General features: G+C 42.3%; 3 protein-coding genes across 5 annotated transcripts; 2 read left to right on the forward strand and 1 right to left on the reverse strand.

Annotated features, from left to right (window-relative positions):
• Positions 1-713: 713 nt before the first annotated feature.
• LOC141809360 (uncharacterized) lies at positions 714-4,930 on the reverse strand. 2 transcript variants are annotated; one of them, XM_074696350.1, is made up of 9 exons: positions 4,817-4,930; positions 2,950-3,043; positions 2,646-2,769; positions 2,402-2,559; positions 2,084-2,226; positions 1,826-2,003; positions 1,605-1,744; positions 1,196-1,358; positions 714-979 (listed from the first exon to the last, which is right to left on the reverse strand). In XM_074696350.1, the coding sequence occupies exons 2-9, from the start codon at positions 2,965-2,967 to the stop codon at positions 914-916; spliced, it is 990 nt and encodes a 329-aa protein (XP_074552451.1). In that variant the 5' UTR covers positions 2,968-3,043; positions 4,817-4,930; the 3' UTR covers positions 714-913. The 2 variants fall into 2 exon arrangements, with proteins under 2 accessions (XP_074552451.1, XP_074552450.1); XM_074696349.1 differs by lacking the exon at positions 4,817-4,930 and adding an exon at positions 3,344-3,430.
• On the forward strand, positions 4,398-16,844 carry wipf2b (WAS/WASL interacting protein family, member 2b). Of its 2 annotated transcripts, none has more exons than XM_074696346.1 (8): positions 4,398-4,629; positions 6,458-6,554; positions 6,939-7,236; positions 11,150-11,269; positions 11,536-12,195; positions 12,277-12,516; positions 12,837-12,938; positions 13,041-16,844. In XM_074696346.1, exons 2-8 carry the CDS (start codon positions 6,489-6,491, stop codon positions 13,079-13,081), a joined length of 1,527 nt encoding a protein of 508 aa, XP_074552447.1. In that variant the 5' UTR covers positions 4,398-4,629; positions 6,458-6,488; the 3' UTR covers positions 13,082-16,844. The 2 variants fall into 2 exon arrangements, with proteins under 2 accessions (XP_074552447.1, XP_074552448.1); XM_074696347.1 differs by having other exon boundaries at positions 6,939-7,071.
• A 105-nt stretch (positions 16,845-16,949) lies between these two features.
• On the forward strand, positions 16,950-21,795 carry utp18 (UTP18 small subunit processome component). Its single transcript, XM_074696604.1, has 13 exons — positions 16,950-17,364; positions 19,071-19,210; positions 19,313-19,408; positions 19,492-19,559; positions 19,638-19,741; positions 19,858-19,983; positions 20,076-20,250; positions 20,328-20,428; positions 20,514-20,604; positions 20,725-20,848; positions 20,942-21,116; positions 21,211-21,353; positions 21,466-21,795. The coding sequence occupies exons 1-13, from the start codon at positions 17,134-17,136 to the stop codon at positions 21,488-21,490; spliced, it is 1,599 nt and encodes a 532-aa protein (XP_074552705.1). The 5' UTR covers positions 16,950-17,133; the 3' UTR covers positions 21,491-21,795.
• Positions 21,796-22,271: the final 476 nt, after the last annotated feature.

Here is a 22,271-nt window from a genome sequence, read left to right on the forward strand (position 1 = left end):
TGTATGTGTTATGTCACAGCTCACAGTATATACAGCAGGAAGGGCAGCAGTGCATGGTGGGAGGCCCGAGCATTGCAGCAGATACAGAGGGACACAGGGACACCTAGTGGCCTAAAGGTGAATTTCAGGTACAACTTTTAATATAATAAACACACAAGTCCCACTCATTGGAGCTTTGAATGTATTTATGTGATGTGTTCAGGTGTCTTTTTTAAGACTTTTACAGAATTTAAGAGTCTTTATGTTTTCATAACAAACAGGCGAATCTGTCAAATTACTAAAATACCACAACGTGATGCAGAATCTCCTACAACTTCAGAGGCTACAATTTCAAAGCTTTATGAAAGTCCTAAACCAAAAAGATATTTTCAGTGGAGGAGTGAAAAAATAGTGATATGGCAATATATTGCGATACTTTGACCGGTGATAAAATATTGACATTACAACTCTATAAAACAATAAAAGAGAAAAGCTGTTTTCAATCAAGTAGTTATTGAGTAGAATATTGTAACGTATCACAATATTGTGACATCATGATATTATCGTATCGTGAGGTTCTGCCAATACTTACCCCTAATTTTCAGCCACTGTCATTTCATCGTTCATGGAAACTATTTAGGGATACATTTTCTTTTTGTTTCAGTAGCACAACAGATACAATTTTTGGACCCAAAATTTTTGTAAAATAAATAAGAATTACAAGATTATACTGAAGTAAAGGGTTTATTTACATCTTAATGTTTTGTGCATTTGTTTTTACATAAACAGACATTTTAAAACAAACATTTAAGAAAATAAATGTTACAATTTTTAAACTGTTGGAAAGTAGGAGGAGAGAAAAGAGGAGGAAAAAGAGGGAAATGAACAAAGAGTCAAACGTGAGGATAAAAAGAAAAAAAAGGAGAGGAGTGGCTCAGATGAGAGGGCTGCTGCAGAGAAGAACCAACCAGTCAGTCAGACTGAAATCAGGTTTATGAGGCTGAGAGACAGACAGACAAACAAAGAGACGGAAAGACAGAAGTTCATTAGTTCCCCTTTATGAGTGAATAACATCTGTTTCATTGTATAGAACACTGAAAAATGCAGGCAAGAACACTAAGTAGAATTCACTTGGACAAAGCCCAGATTATTTGCATCTTTGCTACTGCTGACTGTTTAATTAACATGGACAACAACAGTGTTATCTGTTTGTTACCTTCAGTCCAGAAATGTCCACAGGTTGTCCGTCTCTTCGTACAGACAACAGCCGGGCTTGTCCACTGCTCGGGTATCCTTCCTCCACCTCTATGTGACACACCAACAAAGCCGACTTCAGGTAGACCAGCAGACGCTGCGCAGGACGCCAGTCGATAGCAAAACTGAAAAACAAAAACAACAATTAAAAAAACATGCTTTTTGCAAGAACTTTTGAATTTTTTAATTAAGTAATTAAGTTAAGTAAAACAGCATCCTGATCAGACAATTTAAAGTCAGTCTCAGGGTTTTCTGCTCTTCATTACAAGTCGTAATCGTAATCTGAGGTCTCACTCATCATCACAGACTGAGATAAAAACCCTGTCTGCAGTTTTTCTTTTGTTGTGAACCAACAGGAAGTAGCAGCTCACCTGGATCTCAGTCCCTGGATCTCAGAAAGCAGCTCAAACTGGCCCATGTAACACTGCATCAGCTCCAGCAGGGCAGCGCCAAGCTCAGAGTGTCTTCCTGACCTGCAGTACTCCACTAGACCAGCCGTCCCCTCATTTACCTGCACACAGAAACACTTTCACCACAAGAGCCACTGTCAGGCCAACATTTATGTCTGATACTCTTGATCACCATCAAATACCTGTAGTCTGAAGCGGTCATCGTGGCTCCAGGTGATTGTCATCTTCAGAGGCTCAAGCTCATTGGACGAGCAGTAAGAGGAGGAGCGTGGTCTGAGTTCCACGCACAACTCTGACTGGTTAAAGGACAGCAGGTTGATCTGCATAACATCCTGTGCAGCAGAAGTGTATATCTGCAGCCTGACAGATGAACAGGAAGTTGATTAAGCTACTGATCAGACAGTGAGACAGCAGAGGTCATGTGACCGGATGATACTTACTCATCTCTGAGCTGCTGCCAGTTCATTAGCTGACTGAGCACCACCTCTGACTCCGCCCTGAGATGTCTCAGTTGATTATCACAGGTTTGCAATGCATTCTGGGCTGTCTGCAGTGACTTGACAAGCTGCTCACTCTGCTGCTTCTGAAGGATACAAGGAAAGGAGACAAAAAGAGGAGATGAGCAAAAGAGACAAGAGGAAGAGACAGTCAAAGAAGACAAAGAGAGGACAGAGTTGTTTCCAAACATCCCTACAGCAGCTCTTTTTCATATCTTTTATGCATGCATGAAATGTGTGTCATAGACAAAGTTGTATTACCCTGTTTTGTAGATGTTGAACCAGCTGTGTGAGTTTGTGTCGTTTGTCCAGGATCTGTTGGATCTTTTCCTGCAGTGCTCTGAGCAGAGTCTCTGTCTCCTCCACCCCTAACCTATTCTCCACCTTCAGAGCCTTCCACCTGCCTCGAGCCCCGCCATCTGACAGAGACACACACAAACTGAACCAACATATCACTGCATGTATAATTCTTCATCGCTGTCTGTCCTGTGTGAGCTGTATGTACCTGGTGGTGAGGGGCATGGTGTTGTCATCAAATACTGGGCAGACTCCAGACCTTCTAACAGAGACACCATGGAATCCAGAACAAAGAGCTGACGCCATAGAATTTTCTGGACACGTCTGCTGTCCTATACAAAAAAAACCCCACCATACTTTAAAATCAAAGAAACAAGACAGAAAAGCAAACAAAAGCACGAAGTTCAGTAGACAAAATAATAATACAAACGCTGTTTTAAGGCCTCTCTCTTTTCTTAGAGTGTTATTTTCGCCTGACTTGAGCTGTGTCGTGCATTCTGAAGCAGACTGACCGTCAGATAGAGGACCATCCGGGATGCTTCAGCACAGTCCGGCTCCGGGTCTGTACATGGATCCAGGAGGGCAGGGTCACAGCGCTGCAGTATACTAAATACACACACACGCACACATTTACACACAAAGAGAAACAGGTAGGATCAGATCACATAATACATCACTAATCGGACAGCAAAATATCGCCAAAACACGGATAACAGCAACAGTTAGCTTAAGCTGGGTCAGTTTAACAGTTACTGCCGTTGACTCTTGAATTACGTTTTCAATAGATCTATAAATCACATGAGCAGTATTTATTTTAACTATAGGCCATTTCAACAACACGTCGTTCGTGTGTCGTTCGTTAAATCTGGTTTTAAGCCGTAAAATATTGGTTATTGTAAGACTTACGCTCCAATGTCTGCCATTTCTGTTTTCAAAAGTCTCGCTTGTGTATTAATTGGCTGTCCGTTTGTTACGTCACTAAATATGAACCAATCAGAGCTTTCTTTAGAAGCAAAACAAAAACTTTATTGTACCTAATACGTTTGACAACAGTGCCATCTAGCGACACCTATCCAGGTGTCTGGGTTACCCATTTTATACAGTCGATAGGATTTCTATATTTCTACTTGATAAAATTAAACTAAGTTTATTCCTTTGTATCTTTTACGTATAAATATCAGTCTTAATCCAGTAAAATCCACTAGATTCAAGCACAAAGTGTAATAAAAAACTCCTTTTCTCGTTTTCCTTTTTTACAAAGAGGAAAAAATACATTTTTTAACATTCAGTTCATTTTACAGCTTTAGTATTAATACGAATTAATGACAGGTTTAATGAATGTGATTTTTTTAATCTATACATAATATACTAATAGCTACAGGACCTACAAATCATATAATTATTCAATGAACAAAAAGAAGATTTTGATGATGGCTGACATCGACTTTGCTCTTTATGTTGATACATCGGTGTGATCATAGCTCAGAGTCCTTGACGACACATACCTTGTTTCATTGTGTCTTTTTACCTTTCACATTGTATTTGACATTTCTTTGCTCTCTTATTCGTTCCCGGTGATTGATCAGCCATTTACCAAGAAAAAAAAGGGCTCTCCAAATTAAAAAAAGAAAGAAAGAAAAAAAAGTAGAAACTCAGAACCTTGTTTCAATGACAATAAAATTATATAGAACATTGTAATGGGGTCTTCTTCTATTCTTTGTATTTATGTTCTGATGTAAAACATTTACAAAAATCAACACGTGCTGCTATGTCATTATTGTCATCATTTTCATTTGTATTTTTAAGAGCGACGCGCAAAAAGTCATGTGCAGGTGACCCGTACTGCTCTTCACCTGTGTACATTATGAGTTCAATTCTATTCTATTCTATAGTCAAGTATTACACCCGTATTTGTGCTCAGCATCATTACTTTTTCTAGTCTCCATTGCTTCCTCCATCACTGTCTGTATTGCATGTGAAGCAGATCCGTCTCGTGTAGTTGCAGCAGTGGTACCCCTAGCGGCCGGGTCACGTGCTCCGTTGTGTTGACTGTGAAATCTGCAGCAGAGAGGCTAACAGCTAACCGCGGAGCTAACTGTTCCCTGAGGATAAAAACAGCAGACAAAGACATGAGAACACCGGACTGACGGATCAAAATATGAGTTAACGTTCAGGGAGCCGTGCGCGTTCAGGTAGGATTTATTTAACCTGCCTGCAAGAGTCGGTGATGCTGCACGGACCTGCTGCTAGTGCTAGCGCACAGCTAGCAGGCAAGGCTAGATGTGCAGCTAACTTCGCATTATAACAACTAACAGCTTGAATCGTTTGAAGTTTGGCGTTTCGTCAGTGTGTTGGTCCGATGACATGTTGAAGTTTTACCTTAGTATCTGTAATTGAACTTGTCGGTGATGCTAACTGGTTAGCGAAGCAGTCTGCAGAGATTGAGAGTCAGGCCGGTGCTGATGCTGAGATCAACGCTAGCGAGGAGCTAACTCACGGTGCTAAGATACAGGGAAGAGATGCGTTCTGTCTTCAAACAATGTAACCCCCAGAAATCACAGCTTGGACTTCTTGGAAATCTTAAGAGTTTATTAATTAAAGCAGTCCAGATTTGGTAAAACCACATTTGGTGATTTTGATGTAAACCTGGTCTGATGTGGGGTGCGAAATGAATAAATGTGTCATGGATCAAACTCTGATTGCCGTGGCGGATTTAGCAGTTTGGGGGCCCAAAGCGGACACATGTATGTGGACCTCTGCATCCGTCCCTTTTCAATCATTATTAATGGAAATTAGTCCTACTTGGAACTTCTTCTCTTCACTGGGCTTCACACGGTCATGATGTCAAGATGTCATGAACGTCATATGTAGAGAACGATTTATCGGCAGTTTGACAAATGGCAGTATGATCTGACATTAAAATGTATTTTACTCTTCACTCACTTGGAGAATCGGTCTGTGGTTGTTGTTAATTACCTTTGCTAGCTGACATTATGATGTCATTTTCGAATTTGGGTTTTTAGAAATAATGATTACTATATGCAGAATATGACCTGGTCTGGTGTGGTTTTCATTGTAAACAAGCTGGAAATCGCCTTTGAATCATGAAATCCTACTGTTGAAAGGCCTTTAAGATGTGTAGTATGGGTAGAAAGAGCCAAAGTCAAGCAGTTTTTGGTCTGATGTGTTCTGGTCTTGAAAGATAGATCTCCCCCTTTTCCTGACAAATATAATCAGGTTTTAAGTAAGTATATGAGATGTTTTAGGACTGTGTACTTTGAGGATGAATTAAGATCTTTCCTGATGGGGCCTGGATTATAAAATAATAATGAATGAAAAATGTTAAGCATGCTCTTGGAATCAAAATACATGCACTAAAAGTTAATCCCTCTTGAGGGCAAGAAAGCACTGATGGATTGGTTTCACAACATTATTTTCGCTGTTGATGGACAACGGCCAGTCAGCGAGCAAATGTCATGTACCGACAAGAGAAACTGAGGTCTGTGTATGTTCATCACATCTTAGCCATCCAAGCTAGTGGAGATGCTGATTCCAAATTGATATAATTTGAAACCTCAGTCAGTGTGGAAGTTTTATAGAGATCCAAGTAATTCCTGAGAAACAATGCCCTAACTACTGGAATCTTCAGAATACTTTAGAAAACATTTTTAAGAGTTTAAGAGTTTCTGGTCGTTTCAGGTCAAAGTTAACAATATCCATTATATTGGATTTGTTTCATTATCCCTCGATGACAACGCTTGTTTTGTTTCTTGTGATTGCAGGATAAATTTCTAGTGATCTAGAAAACCAAACAATAGGGTAGGCCAGATCACAACACGCTGCCACTGCCTTAGCTGGTGATGTAAGATTAGAGTTTCTGTTTTTTATTCTGAGCACAGTTACAACCAAATGAGGTCAAGATCCTGAGAAAGCAGCTGAAGCCTGCTAACAGAGTAGCTGTGACACGTATAAAAACATTCAGTTTGAGTACAATGATCAATGTGTGTTTGTGTGTTACAGGAGGATCAGGTGTGTGTGACACAGCAGCAGGATGCCCATCCCTCCCCCTCCTCCCCCACCACCAGGGGGACCTCCTCCTCCCCCCACCTTCAGCCAGGTAAGTCAGCACACAATCATCATGTTATCGTGTCCCCCTCTCCTTTCGTCCCCTCTTCCTCCACAGCTGGGTCACATGATGATGAAGCGCTCCAGGCTAAATTGTGTCACTCTGAGTTTTGTCGATCCTCAGAGCCCTCTGCACATAAACCCTTGTTGTGTCCTTTGTGGGAAAATGTCCACACAATAACAAGCTGGGACACACTAAGAATGTGTGCACATGTGGAATATGATTTTGTTTGAATTTTTCACAGCTCACCTTTTTTCACATTTTTTGCCTTCTTGTGAGTCCAGCTTCTTTAATCTGCCTTGTAAAAGTACATAATTTTACGTGATGGTTTAACTTCCTCTCTGTTTTCTCCTTTCACCCCAAACCCCACCCCAGGCCAACACCAGCCCCCCCAAACTGAGCAAAGAGGAGGCCAAAGGTCGTGGCGCTCTACTGTCCGACATCTGTCAAGGCACGCGGCTGAAGAAGGTGGCGGTGGTGAACGACCGCAGCGCTCCGATGCTCGACAGTAAGAGCCAAACACCAAAGAGCCAAACACCCCCCACAGACCACCCATACATTCGCTTATTCCAATACCTACAACAGCAGCAGAGCCAGCCCAGACAGCAGGGGGCGCCATCCGAGGAGCAGCAGAAGACTGTGGGAGAAACAAGCTCTGCTCTGTCCCTAGAGAGTAAGACCAAAAATGTGCTGTAATGTTAGAGGACTCCTGCAGGAGGCAGCAGGGTCGCAGCCAGCCACCATTCCTCTGACCTCACATGTAGCCTGATTTTTTATCAAACAAAAGTGTAAAACTCCGGATGAACTGAAACCTCTGAGTCGTTTCTGGTTCTGAGCTCTGACTTTTTTTAAAATTAATCTAGAATAAAAAAACAGTAGAGCCTCACTGTTTTTTCTGAACAGCTTTTAGCAGCTAACTATTAGCCTCATCACACAGCACATTTCTTGAAAAATTAGATTGAAATATGCATGTGTCAGTTTTCTAGCAGTTTGAGATTGCCGTTTGCACAGTCCCATGTCCACCGATCTAAAATTAAAAGCTTTGTAGACTGGGTAGAAACAGGCTTAAAAACTAGAGAAGAAACAGGTGCAGATCCCTGTAAAGCATTTGTATCAGTTAGTACCTAGAAACAGCAGCTACATCGCCCACCGTCACATTTTCAGTGTTTTAAATCGACCAAATCTTAAGACAGACCCTGAATCAGCTGATATCACTGTTCGTTCATATCTTTCTGTTTGTTTATGTTCCACTTCTTACCGTCCCACCACATCAGTATTGTTCCTGTCACAATCTTATCTTTGAAAATACTGATTGAACTCTGCTTTAACATTTTACTTTTCTCCTCCGCTCATCCTGTATAAGGTGGAGATGATGGTTTTCATACTCACATATCAGCATTTAGATACTATGCATCAGCTGTCTCACACAGGGACACTGGAGTCCTGTAATCAGGTGGCTAAAAGTGTTGTCAGTAAACCGTATATTGACGTGCAGGTGATGGAGTGGCTGGTTCGATCCTGCAGCTTACTGCAGAGCCCCTGTTGGACTGAGGATGTTGCAGCTGTGTCAGTTATTTGGTTTAAAGGTGTCTGCTGTCCGCTTGAATGTTACAGAAACTAATGAAGACAAAAAACAGATAAGTTAGAATCAGGTTACAGTTTTAGGCATCGTCGCATGTTCTGAGGTGAGAGGTTGATATCAGTGATTGAGACCATCATCTGAAAAGAAAAAAAGTTTACATAGGGATAAATCAACTGAAAGGTAGCTAACTTTTCTCATAAACTTCTGTACAGCCAGTGATTTTACACTGGTGTAGTTGCCCTCTGCTGGACATTTAGAGTATTGTAGTTTTACAGCACTTTTGCATCAGTTTCACTTTTTGAACCAGAGGTTTTCTTAGAACTTTGATATCAAACTGAATTAGAGGAACTAACACAATGTGTCAAACCTGAAGTTTACCTTCTTCAACCTCCATCGTTACGTGAAACCAAGCAGGAGTGTTCGCACACATACAAGCCCAATAGCTTTCAGACCATAAACTGCTATGTCTGACTTTAACATTGCTATGCTAAGCTAGCTGGTTGGCAGATTTTAAGTGCCTCTGATCATCTTCTATCTGTTTTACTAATTTCTAATTTCTAACACTAGGCCTTTTGAAGCAGCCCTGTACGTGAATCAAATTCCTTTTGCCTGCAGTTAGGGAGTGTAACACCTGACTGGACAGCAGACATCTTTGATTGTTACACTGACAGCATGTAGCTTTTTAGAGCTGCACGAAGCATCTGACAATTCTGATTTATTCCAACTGTAGATTTGTTTTGGCCCTGTTTTTGTGTATTAGTTGTTGAAACTCTAAAAAGAATAGCTGTCCATAAATTTGTATCTGACATCCAACAGCTGGTACTGAACCCATGTTGGAATAAACCACAGCTGTCTGCTAAAGGCTCCCACACAGGTGTTTTCAATCTCTCTAAGTTGTCAGACCTCTGCTAAGGTAAACAAAACAAAAGGTCTAATCTGAGATTGTGCGTGAACTCACCTGTGAAGGTGAACTGTGAATGGGCATAGGCTTTCAATTAATTTTCCCTCAGTGTTCAGACACAATGTGAAACTGAAGCCGAGGAGCAGGTCAGGTGAAAATTATTCATGTATGATTATTTCCTGGAGTGATGTAAGAGCTGTTTGGTTTGCTCTTCAACCCTGGTCTTTTCTTTGAGACCAGGCCAATATTTAAGTCCTGAAGAGTGTTGCATGTTTTGGTCATTTTCAGCCAGGGATGCACAATATTGGATTTTTGCCGATATCCGATATGCCGATATATCGAAACCCCTTTAGCTGATACCGATAATCACAAGTTTGTTGTTTTTTTTCACTGTAAAGAAAGCTAAGTCTATCATGTACTGGAATTTATATGTTACTCTAATTGACTGTCTTATTTGTTTAAGAAACACACATAAAACAAGACAAAAAACATTTGATTTTACCATAAATAAGAAATGTATTATTTTTTCAAACTCAAGACATTCAGTATTCAAATACAGAAAAATAATTTCTTTAGATCACATGAACTTTAAATGCACAATGCATTTTTAAACATAACCAAGTTGCATTTGATTATTTTAGAGCTACTGTAACAACCTGGTGACAGACACAGAGCTCTGCAGTGCAAATAAATGAAGTGCTACATTTTATTTAAGGAGCTTATTTTTCAGATGGAAAATAATAATAATCCTAACTGAATAGCACCTTATCGGCTGTGCATATTGGCAGAAATTTTCATATCTGCCGATACCGATAAACATGTTTTTAAGCTTTTATCAGCCGATACCGATAATGTGCCGCTAATATCGTGCATCCCTATTTCACCGAAACACTGTGATGAATTGATGAAATGTAGGAACTGATAATTTTTTATCTAGAAACTAGCAGGCCTGAACTGAACACATTAAGACACAGTCTGTGGCCATGTCCACACGTAGCCAAATATCTGGGATGGGTACCGAATTAGGTGCTTTCATAGGTACTGACTGTGTTCTGTCAAAAGTACCGAGTACCACTTCATATAAAACTGAAGGTACCATGTTTAGGAACCTAAATGCATCCTTGTGGCTGTGAGGGAGTGGAAGAGTAGACGATTGTCTGTGCTGGACATGAACACAGCATTGCAAGGTTGAATACTGAAGAATAAATGTTAAATTGATTTTTTAAATATATTTTAACTAAACAAGTGTATATTTTTTATCACATAAACACAAAAAAGTACCGAAAATTGGTACCGTTGAGTGCCAGTACCGATTGGCAGGTACCGGGCATCGGTACCGTATCATTTCAGATGTAAAGGTACCCATCCCTATCTGGGAAACTGCATATATATTTTTATACATTTACACCTGTCATCCACACAAAACCGCAGTTTTACTTCACTGAAAACAATGTTTTCTGAAAACCAAAGTGATGGAAAACACTGCCAAATAATGTTTGGTGTGCCTCGAGCCACACTTATCAGTGATTTGCCAAAAAAGAACGAGGGGGGGATATTTGTTTCTGAAAATGCCTGGCTACGTGCGTACAAGGCCTGTGTTTCTGCAGCTAGCTAGCTTTCAGCTAAAGCCAACACAGCTGCTAACAAACTTGTGCTAATAATGCAAAGCTAAGGACTGACTTCACTTTCTGTCTGAACACTAATTGAGATGTATCTGATGTTGATTTTTGATAAAGGATTGTTGTGTTGATTCATGATGTGGCCTTACAGCCCTGTGATGTCGTAGATTTTAATTTGATGTTTTCTTCGACTGTCTGTCTGTCACTCATACTGTGCTGTCGACGAAGTCATCGGAGCTGCGTGGGAGCGTAAACACTTCATTTAATTTTACAGATCACCTCACCTCGTCTCACTTCATCTCACCTCAGTGTTTTACTTAGTCACCTGACCTCACCTGCATCCCCCCACCCCTCACCTCCACACATTAAGTCATTCAGTCTGTGATGTCATTGTAGTGTCATGCTAGTGTCAGTGTAGCGTAGTCGCATCTCACCTGAGGAAGCAAAGCCCCTCACACACCTGTGCAATGGTTGTGGTTCTCAGAGCCCAAAGGAGGAGGAGCTGGAGGAGCCAATGGGAGCACAGCAGGAAGTCCATCAGGCTCTGTACCCCCAGTTGGAGGGCTGTTCACGGGTGGAGTCCCCAAACTGAGACCAGTCGGAGGTAAAAAGAAAAATAATTTGACTCACTCTGTAACTTCAGTTTTTTACAACTGGAATCAATTGTTTTATTTCTCATCTTCTTTATTTTTAGTTTCTTTCTTTTTGCTTAACATTGTGACAGATAGGTGACATCAGTTAGGGTCAAGGGTTTTGTAAGGAGGTGTCGCACCTTCACATTGCTGAACTTTTCAAATTGTTTTTGATGGTAAAAATTTCCAGTTCAGTCATCTGTCATTAAATAAAAAATGTCCTTCACATTTGTCTCAGATGGTTCCTCTGGTCGCTCTCCCTCCACTCGAGCAGCAGCGCCCCGCCCACCCAGCCATCGCCATGATGACGCCGAGAGCCCCTCCCCTCAGGCGTTATCACCGATGGAGACAAGTCGCACTCAGCGTCCCTCTCTTCCCAACCTGTCCTCCTCCCCCTCTCCCTCCTCTCCATCCTCTGCTGCTTCTTCTCCCTCCACCAGCATGAAGCACTCCTCCTCAGCCCCACCTCCTCCTCCACCTCTCTGCCGGCGTGGTAACGCACCCTCACCACCTTCCTCCGCTTATAACCGGGAGAAGCCCCTTCCCCCAACCCCTAACAACACCCCACCCCTGCCCTCCAAACCTCCCCCATCACCAGGCAACAGCAGACGCCCTCCCACCTCAGGTGGTAACCCCACCTCTGCAACGACTTCTTCTACTCTAGCCCCTCCCCCTCCTCCTTACCGAATCACAAACGGTCCAACAGGTGGAGAGGCAGCTCCAGATCTGCCCACACGCCACAACTCCCTCAGCAACAAGAGGACAGCCCCCTCACCTGGAGGCCACACCCCCACTAGAGGTCCTGCCCCTCCACCTCCACCTGCCTCCCCGACACCCTCTCAACAGGGCGCCAACAGGCCACCACCCCCCCACAGGGAGGCTTCAGGAAGAGGAGCAGGTGAGGCCTCATTGACAGGTTAATGTGAGCTTTATAAGTATCAGTCACATGACTGACCCCATGATTCCTCTCTGTCCACAGCTCCTCCCGTACCCGCTCAGCCTTCAGCAACTCCACGGGCGGGGGGCAGAGAGGCTCCGCTTCCCCCTCCTTACAGGACACACGGTAGCCCCTCCCTCTCCTCTGACCCTCCCGTCAGAGGGAAACCTCCTCCCCCACCAACACGCACCCCTGCTGCTCCTCCCCCGCCTCCCCCTCCTCTTCGCAACGGCCACTCCGCCACCTCCACCACCTCCTCCTCCATCCCTCGCTCATTTGTCGGTGAGTCCTGTCCCTCCTTCATCTCTGATGCAGAACAGAGTCAGTGACACCAGAAATGGGTCCCAATCTCCATCTCGTAACCTTTTAATGAGAGATTAAAGACTATTTTCACACTGCTCCTCCGTCATGCTGCTGTCCTTTGAAACTAAAGCAGATTATCTAAACTCCACTTCTCTGTTCATTTCTTCCTTCATCAGTCTCTCCTCTTTTTCCTCTCACTTCTCTTTTGTCTCCTCCTCAGTCGTCTGAACCCAGCTCATTTTTTTAGTAGAGGAAGTGAATAAAGATCTGATGAATGATGTCAATTTCTTCTTCTGCAGACGACTTTGAGTCCAAGTATTCGTTTCATACTCTGGATGACTTCCCTCCTCCTGACGAGTACAGACATTTCACCAAGATCTACCCCAGTAAGGCCAACAGAGGTGCGTTGATAGTTGTTGATTCTTAGACCTGAGAAATAATTTCTTCATACTTCAAGTGTTTTGACCTTTTCACATCATGTCTGTTGTTTTTGTTTGCTGCAGTGATGAGAGGAGCCCCCCCGCTGCCACCTGTCGGAAGGTGAACAATGATAACGCCACAGCTGGACCACACTCATTCACACACACACACACACATACACACACAAACATAAACACCTACACACAACCTTCCATCTTCTCATGACGTCATGTCCAGCTTTGTTGCCTCCATTTCTGCCTCATCTTCGCTCACAGCTGATTGACTGAGGAAAGCTCTGATCTGATTGGCTGATGCAGCAGGACAGTGTAAGACTGACCAGGATGTCGTGCAGAGTGTCCGGAAGGATAGTGATGGAGATGATGATGGTGATGAGGAAGAGGAACACAACAGAGCTGCAGTGTTTGGCTTTTTTTTTTTTGCACTTGCACTTTTGGTTTGAAAGCAGCTGCTCCACCTGTGAACCTGAAGCTGGGACACAGGAAGAAGAAGAGTCTGTGGAGCGGAGAGCTGCAGCCTCACGCTCTGATTACCGTAACAAACTCTGAGTGCAGAATTGTCAGGAGCTGAATCTGTGTTATGAACAAAACAGTTCAACATTTTTTCAAAAAGAAAAATAATCAGTAGTTTCTTTTAGAGCGTAAAAAAAAAAACAGAGGACAACTGATGTTTGGCATGAAACGGTCAAAGACTATGTTGAGTTTCTTCACTTCTTCACCTTTATTTCCTATAATTTGCCATTTAAATGTAGCAGAAAATGTTTTATATCTTATATATTCATTAATTTTTTTTTAGGTTTGTCAAGACATTCAAAAAAAAATGTCTCTTTCAAATTTCCAGATGTATGAGCAAATCAGGAAGAGGAAAGAAGGACCAATGATGTTTGGTTGGTTGAAGTGTAGAGATGAATCATAGATCTAAAGCTAGCAACGGCATTTGAGTCTCTGAATTATTATCTGATATAAAGATTTAATTTCTTTATTTTAATTATATTCTTGCACCCATTTTTGCTTCTTTCCTCTCTTGCTTCCTTTTAAGCTCACCAAATCTCACTATATTTGGACTCAGCACTTAAAGGTCGTCTTTAGACCAATTAATCGAGTAGCATTTACCTGTTTACTGTTTATCATGCACCATGGGATTCAGAATCCCCCTGATAACATTTTATGGTGTGAAAAAAAGATTATTGGACCCTGATCTTGATTCCAATAACGCAAATGAGAGCGTAGACAGAGTGGACGTCCTCAGACAAATGTTAAACTGTTTTTTATGTCAATAACTCAGATAAACTCAGGCTGTCAGCTCCTGTTTGAAGGCAGGATCTTGATGTGAACAAGGATCTGGATGTGGATCAGGATCTGGATGTGAATCATGGAGGATTAACAGTTTACAGACAGATGGCAGGACGTGTGACACACCTGTAAATACTTCAGCTCACCTGCATCATATCAGCTCTATGACGCCGCGCATTATTCCGTCAGGGCGCGTCACCTGATGTGATCGCCAACAGAGACCCAGTTCCTGGGGAGGTTGAGTCTTTTAAGTGCCAACATGGACAAAACAAAGTCACCTGGACCACCCCCCTGACTCCAAGCCTGACTCCGCCCCCTGCTGCAGTTGCTGAGTGGGTTGTACCATGTTGGGGTGATGTGGGGGGGTTGTAAGGACAGACAATCACAGTCACAGAGGAGGTCTTCCGCCTACATCAAGGACTCTTATATCCTTCCCTCTTTCCTTAGATCTTTCCTGAAGTCTTCTCGATCTTTCTTTCTTTTTCTCACCATTCCTCTCTCCTTCTTCCTTCACTCCCTTCCTTACTCCCTCTTTCCCTCCTTGCTTCACTTTTCCCCCTCAGAGCTTCCCTTTCCTCTGCTTCCTCATCTTTTGTCTTTTCCTTCTACCTGGATCTCTTTCTTTCTTCCTTACCTCCTTCTGCCTGATCATTATTTTGTTTCCCCTCCTTATCCCCTTTTCCCTCCATCCTTACCCTCCCCTCTCCCTCTTCATCCTCCCTGGTCCCCTGTTTCACATCATCCTTATTTGAGTGTTTGTGAGTGTGACGCAGAGGCCTCTGTTCTACATGCAGTGTTAAAAATTACCCATAACTCTTAGTGTTTCATGTAACTCTTAAGACACAACATGATTTGTGTGGTTATTGTCTTCCTTTCACAGGTTTTGTGCCACTTTAAAAACAAAAAGATAAAGGATAAGTTCACAGTATTCGAGTAAAAAGTCATTATCAGGAAGACTTTCTGTAATATTCTTTTGAAATGTTTTGAGAAAGAAAATGTGATTCAATAAGTTTGAGAGGAAAGAAATTTTGACAGAGCTTAGTGAAGTCTAATCTTCCCTCTTTTATTTTATGTTTAACTATTACAACTTTCTGCTTATGGTCTTATTATTACAACCTAAACATTGAGTGAAAGCTGAAACTTTTTTTAATCATTTCATTTTTGTATTTGTGGTTAGACCAATAATGACGTCATTTACATTTGAAGAATACTTTGTGTTAATTAATGGCTTTTTCTCAATATATGATAGAATTACGCTGAAGATGACATCTCAGCGATAAAACTTTTCTCATAACATGAGAGCTGGTTCTTTATGGGTGTGATTATTTTTTCTTAGTGTATGTTCTTGTTGTCCAATAAGATTTTAAACCCACTAAATTACTGTCCACCTCATTGTCAGTCTTCAAACATGGCCGCATCATCATCTTAACGTGTCTTAATGAACCTGAACAGAAGAAATGAACTCCTCTCTCGGTGCCACGTGACATCATTTCCTGTTGTTAGATTCTAGTGTTTCACCTGGGTTTGTTTGGATCATGTGACTGAGTTTGTTTCTGTGCTGCGGGGTAAAAACACTGTGTTTATTTTGAAGGTGTCATTAATGTGATGAGGAGCTTCAGTTGCAGTTTAACATAAATCACATGGAGCTTTAAGCATGGGGACTTTATTTACCTAAAACATTCATTTACACTTTAAAGCTAACAAGTGGTAGGTTCTTTGAAATTCTGTTTTATCTTCACCTACATTCTGTTAGAAAAAGTCACCAATGAACATGTTTTTCTGAAAAGCATGCACATTGCTATGTTTTTAACAAAACATCAGATTAGCTGTTTTGAATAGAGTTTGGTGAGGATTAAATAAAAAAAAACTCCTCTATTCTAGGATTGGTCAATTAAACCCAGCACTAAACTATACAAGTTGAGTTGTAGTAAAATTAAAAATGTTGAAGAATTTGACAGAAGGGTGAAACCTCCTGCTAACGATTTTTATTTTAAAGGAAAGTTTTTTTGTTTTTTTTTGTTAAAGTGTAAACCTCGATTTTGTCATTATTTTACGATCCTTAGCTCAAAATTATTTTTAACATCATCAGAGGAGTGATCAAGGATTTTATGTAGATATTTTGTCCGTTTTTGGTGTTACCTTCAGCTGCTTATTGTTATTGTAAGTTAATATTTGTAGATTCTGCAGCACTTAACAACAGGGAAATTTAGGTTGTTTGCAACTCCATTGAAAAATCAGCTAATTCATTATTTTCTTTGATGTTTGACGAAGGGTTGCACATGTGAGGTAGAGGTGTTGGCGCAGTGTTAATTGCAACGTGAAGCCCCCACCCTCCCTCTCCCCCTCCTGTTTGCCTTACAAACTGTTTGCTGTAAAACTTCAGTCATAAACTGTACAAAGCTAACATGTTAATAATGTTTAAAGTGACTTATTAGGAGGACAGACTGTCGTTCTAACCGTAGTGATGATCGTAGCTTTAGACTCAAACTGGGACTGGTGGTTTGTTGGAATCCCAGTTTAACAGCATGCTCTCTCTCTAACTGCTCTCTGTACTTTGACTGCAGCAGAAATAAACTCTGAAACATTCCTCTGTTGTATCAGTTTTTACTAAAACACACTCAATGATTGAATGAAGGATTTATGCTGTAGTTCTGCCACCAAACGCTAGGGGCGGACTTTCATTCTCTGCATTCAGAGGTCATTCCCCCGGAAGTACATGAGGAAAACAGAAGCGTCCACATGGGGAGTGTTTGGTGCTGAATGTGGATAGAGTAACACTTAAAAAAAGAGTTTTCACATGTCTGTTCACAAGACGTTTACATTTCAGATTTCCACCAGGATTTTGGTTTAACTGACGCAGTCAAACATGGAAGACCTGAGCGTTATCAAGCTACCGGAGACGGTGGAAGAGAAACAAGCAAAGAAGAAGAGCAACAAGAGGGATCGACCCCCGGCGTCTGATCCCAAAGAAGAGGAACGAAAGCGGCAGAAAAACGTGAAAATGCTGTCAGTGCTGGGGGAAGAGGACAGCTCGGTGAAGCTGCTGGAGGAGCTGGTGTTTGGGGCGGAGGAGGAGCTGGTGGAGAGGCTGGTGGAGGTAACCTCACCGCACCACGTTTCAAAATCCTCAGTTTCTCTGAATGAAAGTCACTGATATGCATTTTAGAGCAAGCTATGGCGTTCACGCGTTTATTTTGGCCATAAAAAGGTCAGAAAATTTCCTGTGTGTAAGTGTTTTTCCCTGTATACCTCGGCTATTTTTTTCTGTAATAGTTGGAACTTTAAATATCTGGTAGTTATTTCCAATTTGCTTTTATATGACAGTAAAACAGTTTAACTTGGTAAAACAACAACAAAAAGGGAATTTTATTTTCTAAAGGTTTAGTGAAGGAAAAACATTAGCACATTTTACAAGATAAACTTAAAAATTAAACAATATAAAACATTTGTACAATTTCATTTATGAGTCTTTGTCTCTTGTTTTGTTAAAAAGAAAAAGAAAAAGAAAAAGGTCTCTGGCAGTCACCCAAATCTCCAGCATCCCCACAGCCTGTCCCTCTTATAGATTGCAAGCCACTTGAGGATGGCTGCTCCTCATAACCATATAACGAGACAAACTGAAAGTAATGGAGAAAAAAATCAGTTGCTCACACAGACTGTATAGTACTGTAGTACTAACAAGACATGACACATTGTTCAACATAGGTTAGCACACACTACAAGCCTCAAATCAGGCTCACCTGGTACAAGGAGACTTGGTACACTGTTCTAAAATAGCACAAAAAACTAGGGGTGAACCGATCACCATTTTCTGGATGATCACCTGTCTTTAAAAAGCCTGACCTGCCAAGACCAAATTTTATTTTTTATAACTGACAGCTTATACTTTCAATGTTTCAATCTTATTTCATTGAAAATCATTGAGCAATACCTGTGGAACAATAAAATCTTTATGTTTTAACTTAAACAACCAATAAAGTGTCCTGAGCTTCAGGTCTCAGAGCAAAAAGCAACAGTGGCTGCATGTCAGACCTTCCTGGAGGTAAATAGGATCATATGTAAGGATGGGCTGATCACAGATCCCCCAAAATTAAGAAAACCAGAACTGATGGATCGGTGCATGTCTACAAAAAACACATGCACTTTATTACACTTACACATATAAAGTGCTAACACAGCATTGGACTCTGTTCTAGAAGGGTAACCATCCATTATGATCACTGAATTATGTGCATATTGTACAAATAGGACTTGGTAGACTGTTCTAGAAAATGTCAATTCACAAAGCCAACAATCTACACATACAATTATGTATAGGAAGTAAAACCTACATAGAGAAAGCTTCAGTCATCCAGAAATTCAACTCGTCCAACGTTTCCTTTTTTCACATGAAGTTGCTCCTTCAGTCTCTAAATTATGCAGAAATTTCAGTAGAGGTTTCATAACCTAGGAGGATCTTTTTGCATTTTTGGACAAACTCACCTCTGTGCCTCCCTGTGTGTGTAGTCACGGGCTTTCATAAATGTCTGAGTGAAATTACTGTAACAACCACATGTTGGCAGAGAGATTAACAATCACAGCTGTCAGAAACTGTTGGAATTTTTTTTTATTGTGCAAATCGTTTAGGAATCACAGCCATTCAAATTGTACTTGTGAATATGTGTATTTTTTGATAGTCTGGAGCATAACTTGTGCTCCTTTAAATAATTCCACTTCAAAACTTTCCTCTCACTTCACATTTAGACAGAATTCATGTGCGTTTATCTGACTCTTCCTCTGACATCACTTCCTGTGTTTGAGCAGGAGGATAAGGAGCAGACAACGATTTTATTAGATGATGGAGATGAAGATTTGGATGGATCAGAGGCTGAGGATGAAGGTCCTCAGCAGCCCAGGAGGAAAGCTCCGGCCTGGGTGGATGAGGATGATGAACTGGAGGAAGAGTGAGTGTCAGTGAGGCAGCTCAGGCAAATGAACAGACTCAGATGAGGCTCATTAGTGTGTCAGAGCTACAGGTGTGTCATGTGACTGCATGTGTGTTGCAGGGTGGACATGAAGCATCGTTTTCGTAAAGATCTGATCAGAGGAGAGGCAGAGTCAACTATGTCCAAACAGAAGCTACAGCAGAGGATGAGAGAGCAGTGAGTACACATACACATACACACACACACTCACACACACATTTTAAGTGTATATGCCTGTGTACTGATCAGGTGTGTTTCAGGTTCCAGAAGTCGATGGGAGGAACGCCATCGTGGGCAGAGAGCAGCGACAAGAGGAAACAGAGGAAAGGTATGAGGAACGCTGAGACGTCTCTTGTTTGTGAGTGAAGGAAGAGATGATCTGACTTTTGTCTATGTGTTGATGAAGATGATGAAGACGAGGATGATGAAGATGAAGAGGATGATGAGCTTCTGAGGAGAACAGGGAACTTCGTGGCGTCCTCAGAAAGTCTGCCGAGCGGTATCCTCAGGGTACGTCTGGGTTGCAGATCAGTCGTCACTCAAAGACGCCACACCATCAACTGTTCCTCACCTGGTCATGTGACCCTGCTGTCCAATCAAACGCTTCTGTCTACCTTTGTTTTCAGATGAAGAAATGTCTCCACGCTAACAGTGCCCGTCTGTCAGAGGACAGACTCACCACCGTCCAGTTCCACCCCTCCGCTCAGGTGGTCATGACAGCAGGCCTCGACGAATCACTGTCCCTCTTCCAGGTACTCTCAGCCAGTCGACCAATCACAGTACATCACACAAGGGGAGGCAGAAGTAGGTGGAAACTTCAGCGCGTTTGTTTCTTCTCCTAAAGGTGGACGGGAAGACGAACCCAAAGATCCAGAGCATCCACCTGGAGCGTTTCCCAGTCTACCGAGCGGCGTTCAGCGCTGATGGAGAGGCGGTGATTGCCACCAGCCTGAAGAACAAGATGTTCTACGTGTACGACATGATGGAGGGCCAAGTCATGCCTGTGAGCACGGTCAGAGGTGAGAAGAGTCTCACAGAGACGAGTTTATCTCCATCCGGTGTACAGGATAAATAAACGTAATGATTAATGTTTCAGGTCTGAATGAAGCTAAAGTGAAGGAGTTCTCCGTTTGTCCTGAGGGGGGCACTCTGCTGCTGACTGGAACCAATGGATACCTGCATCTCCTCACACTCAAGGTGTGACCTCTGCTCTTCTTCTTTTTGAAATTTAAATGTGCTGAAAAAAAGGTTTTATGATGAATTGTGCAATCGTGTTTGTCAGACAAGGGAAGTGGTTCGCAGTATGAAGATCAACGGAGACGTCTGCGGTGTCGCCTTTGCTCATGACGGAAGCAAGGTCTTTGCCAGTTCAGGTGAGTCAGCATTTAAAGAGTGTGACATCACAGGTCCACCTCATGTCCTGTGGCTAACCTGTGTGTGTGTGTGTGTGTGTGTGTGTGTGTGTGTGTGTGTGTGTGTGTGTGTGTGTTCAGAGGAGGGCGAGGTGTATCTTTGGGACATGCGCAGCAGTCGGTGTTTGAACAGATTCACAGACAACGGCTGTGTAAAGGCGACATCCATCACAGCTTCACGGAATGGACGCTACCTCGCCTGCGGGTAGGACACGCCCCCACACAGTCCTGCTCTCTGATTGGCTGTTAAAGTCATGTGGTGTGCAGTTTTTTCAGTGTGATCTCCTCTGTGTTGCAGCTCTCAGTCAGGGATCGTCAACATTTACTCCCAGGAGGCGTGTCTGAATTCAGCCAATCCCAAACCTTTGAAGGCCATTAAGAACCTGCTGACCCCAGCTACCTCTCTGACCTTTAACACCTCATCCGAGATCCTCGCCATGGCCTCTAGAGCTGAAGACGAAGCTGTGCGGCTGGTAAGACCATGATGATGACGATTGTGATGATGTTTTGATGGCAGTCCTTTATCTCTGAACCTAAACGCGTCTCTGTCCCGGTTTTTCCACTAAGCTGCACATGCCCAGCCTCACCGTCTTCTCAAACTTCCCCGTCTCAAAGAGGAAGGTGGTTTATCGAGCCAGCTGCCTCGACTTCTCCCCACACAGCGGCTTCTTCTCACTGGCTAACAACAAAGGATGCGCCCCTCTCTTCAGGTGAGACGGCAAACCAGCTCCTTCAAAGCGACTCGTAGGTGTGATGCTCAGCTGTACCGACCAAATCTGACACTGTGTGTGTGTGTGGGTGGGTGTGTGTGTGTGTGTTCAGGTTGCTGCATTACAAAGACTTCTGAGGAGGAACCCGACCTGCCTGAAGGACCAGTACGCCTTCCACCTCCCCCTTTTTCACTCCCTGCTCCTCATGACTGTAAATCCTGTAAACTTCTATTATTTTCTGATAAAGTCTCTGAAGGTTCACCATCATACACCAAAATCAGCTGATCAAAGAAAAGAGAAGGAGCTGGAGATGCTGATGGACTGAAGGGATGAAAGATATCCAAACAGCTGGATAAGAACATGAACTTTTGTGACACTTGTGTGATTTTTATGATGGCTGTATAAAAACACTGAAACCACTCCTCATATCTTAAGTTTCTTCTTTTTTTAAATTCGAAAACAGAAATCCGGCGTAAGTGATCTGTTCAGAGTTTATTTGCATAGAATGAGAACAGGCGGTCAGATTAAAATGAAACTCTACATGATATATTTCTAAATGTTCAAAGTTATAAAGCAGCTCTAAGAAAATCAAATTTTACACTCTAAATCTCTCTTTTGGCTGTTATGGGCTTCCATACAGGGAGGAGAAGCAGGAATAGTTGGACCTCTTACATAAGAGGAATCAAAGTTATAAAAACAGGACATAAACCAGCCAATTGTATGTCAAGAGGACGTTCAGCTAAACTGGATTCGCCGCCTCACTCCTGACCCACATACACACACTCACACACCTTTACCGCTTCTCTCACACACGCCCGTGCAGCAGGAATGCTCTCGGTCCTGTCTGTCCTTAGGTTTGTCTCCAGGTGTTGACAAGAGAAGAGTGCATCTTTCCCTCTTTAAACTGCTACTGATCAC

The sequence above is a fragment of the Halichoeres trimaculatus genome, unplaced genomic scaffold, assembly GCF_033239565.1.
Source record: "Halichoeres trimaculatus isolate MK-OKI-2021-1 unplaced genomic scaffold, fHalTri1.1 fHalTri1_scaffold_20, whole genome shotgun sequence".
NCBI lineage: Eukaryota > Metazoa > Chordata > Actinopteri > Labriformes > Labridae > Halichoeres > Halichoeres trimaculatus.

Coding starts and splice junctions, on each gene's coding strand:
- utp18 (XM_074696604.1), top strand. CDS start 17,134: ATGGAAGACCTGAGCGTTATCAAGCTACCGGAGACGGTGGAAGAGAAA. Junction 19,211..19,312: donor GATGATGAACTGGAGGAAGA/GTGAGTGTCAGT, acceptor TGTGTGTTGCAG/GGTGGACATGAAGCATCGTT. Junction 19,984..20,075: donor AATCACTGTCCCTCTTCCAG/GTACTCTCAGCC, acceptor CTTCTCCTAAAG/GTGGACGGGAAGACGAACCC.
- wipf2b (XM_074696346.1), top strand. CDS start 6,489: ATGCCCATCCCTCCCCCTCCTCCCCCACCACCAGGGGGACCTCCTCCT. Junction 11,270..11,535: donor CAAACTGAGACCAGTCGGAG/GTAAAAAGAAAA, acceptor CATTTGTCTCAG/ATGGTTCCTCTGGTCGCTCT. Junction 12,517..12,836: donor CATCCCTCGCTCATTTGTCG/GTGAGTCCTGTC, acceptor CTTCTTCTGCAG/ACGACTTTGAGTCCAAGTAT.
- LOC141809360 (XM_074696349.1), bottom strand. Junction 2,770..2,949: donor GGATGGTCCTCTATCTGACG/GTCAGTCTGCTT, acceptor TTTTTTGTATAG/GACAGCAGACGTGTCCAGAA. Junction 2,227..2,401: donor TTCAACATCTACAAAACAGG/GTAATACAACTT, acceptor TGTATCCTTCAG/AAGCAGCAGAGTGAGCAGCT.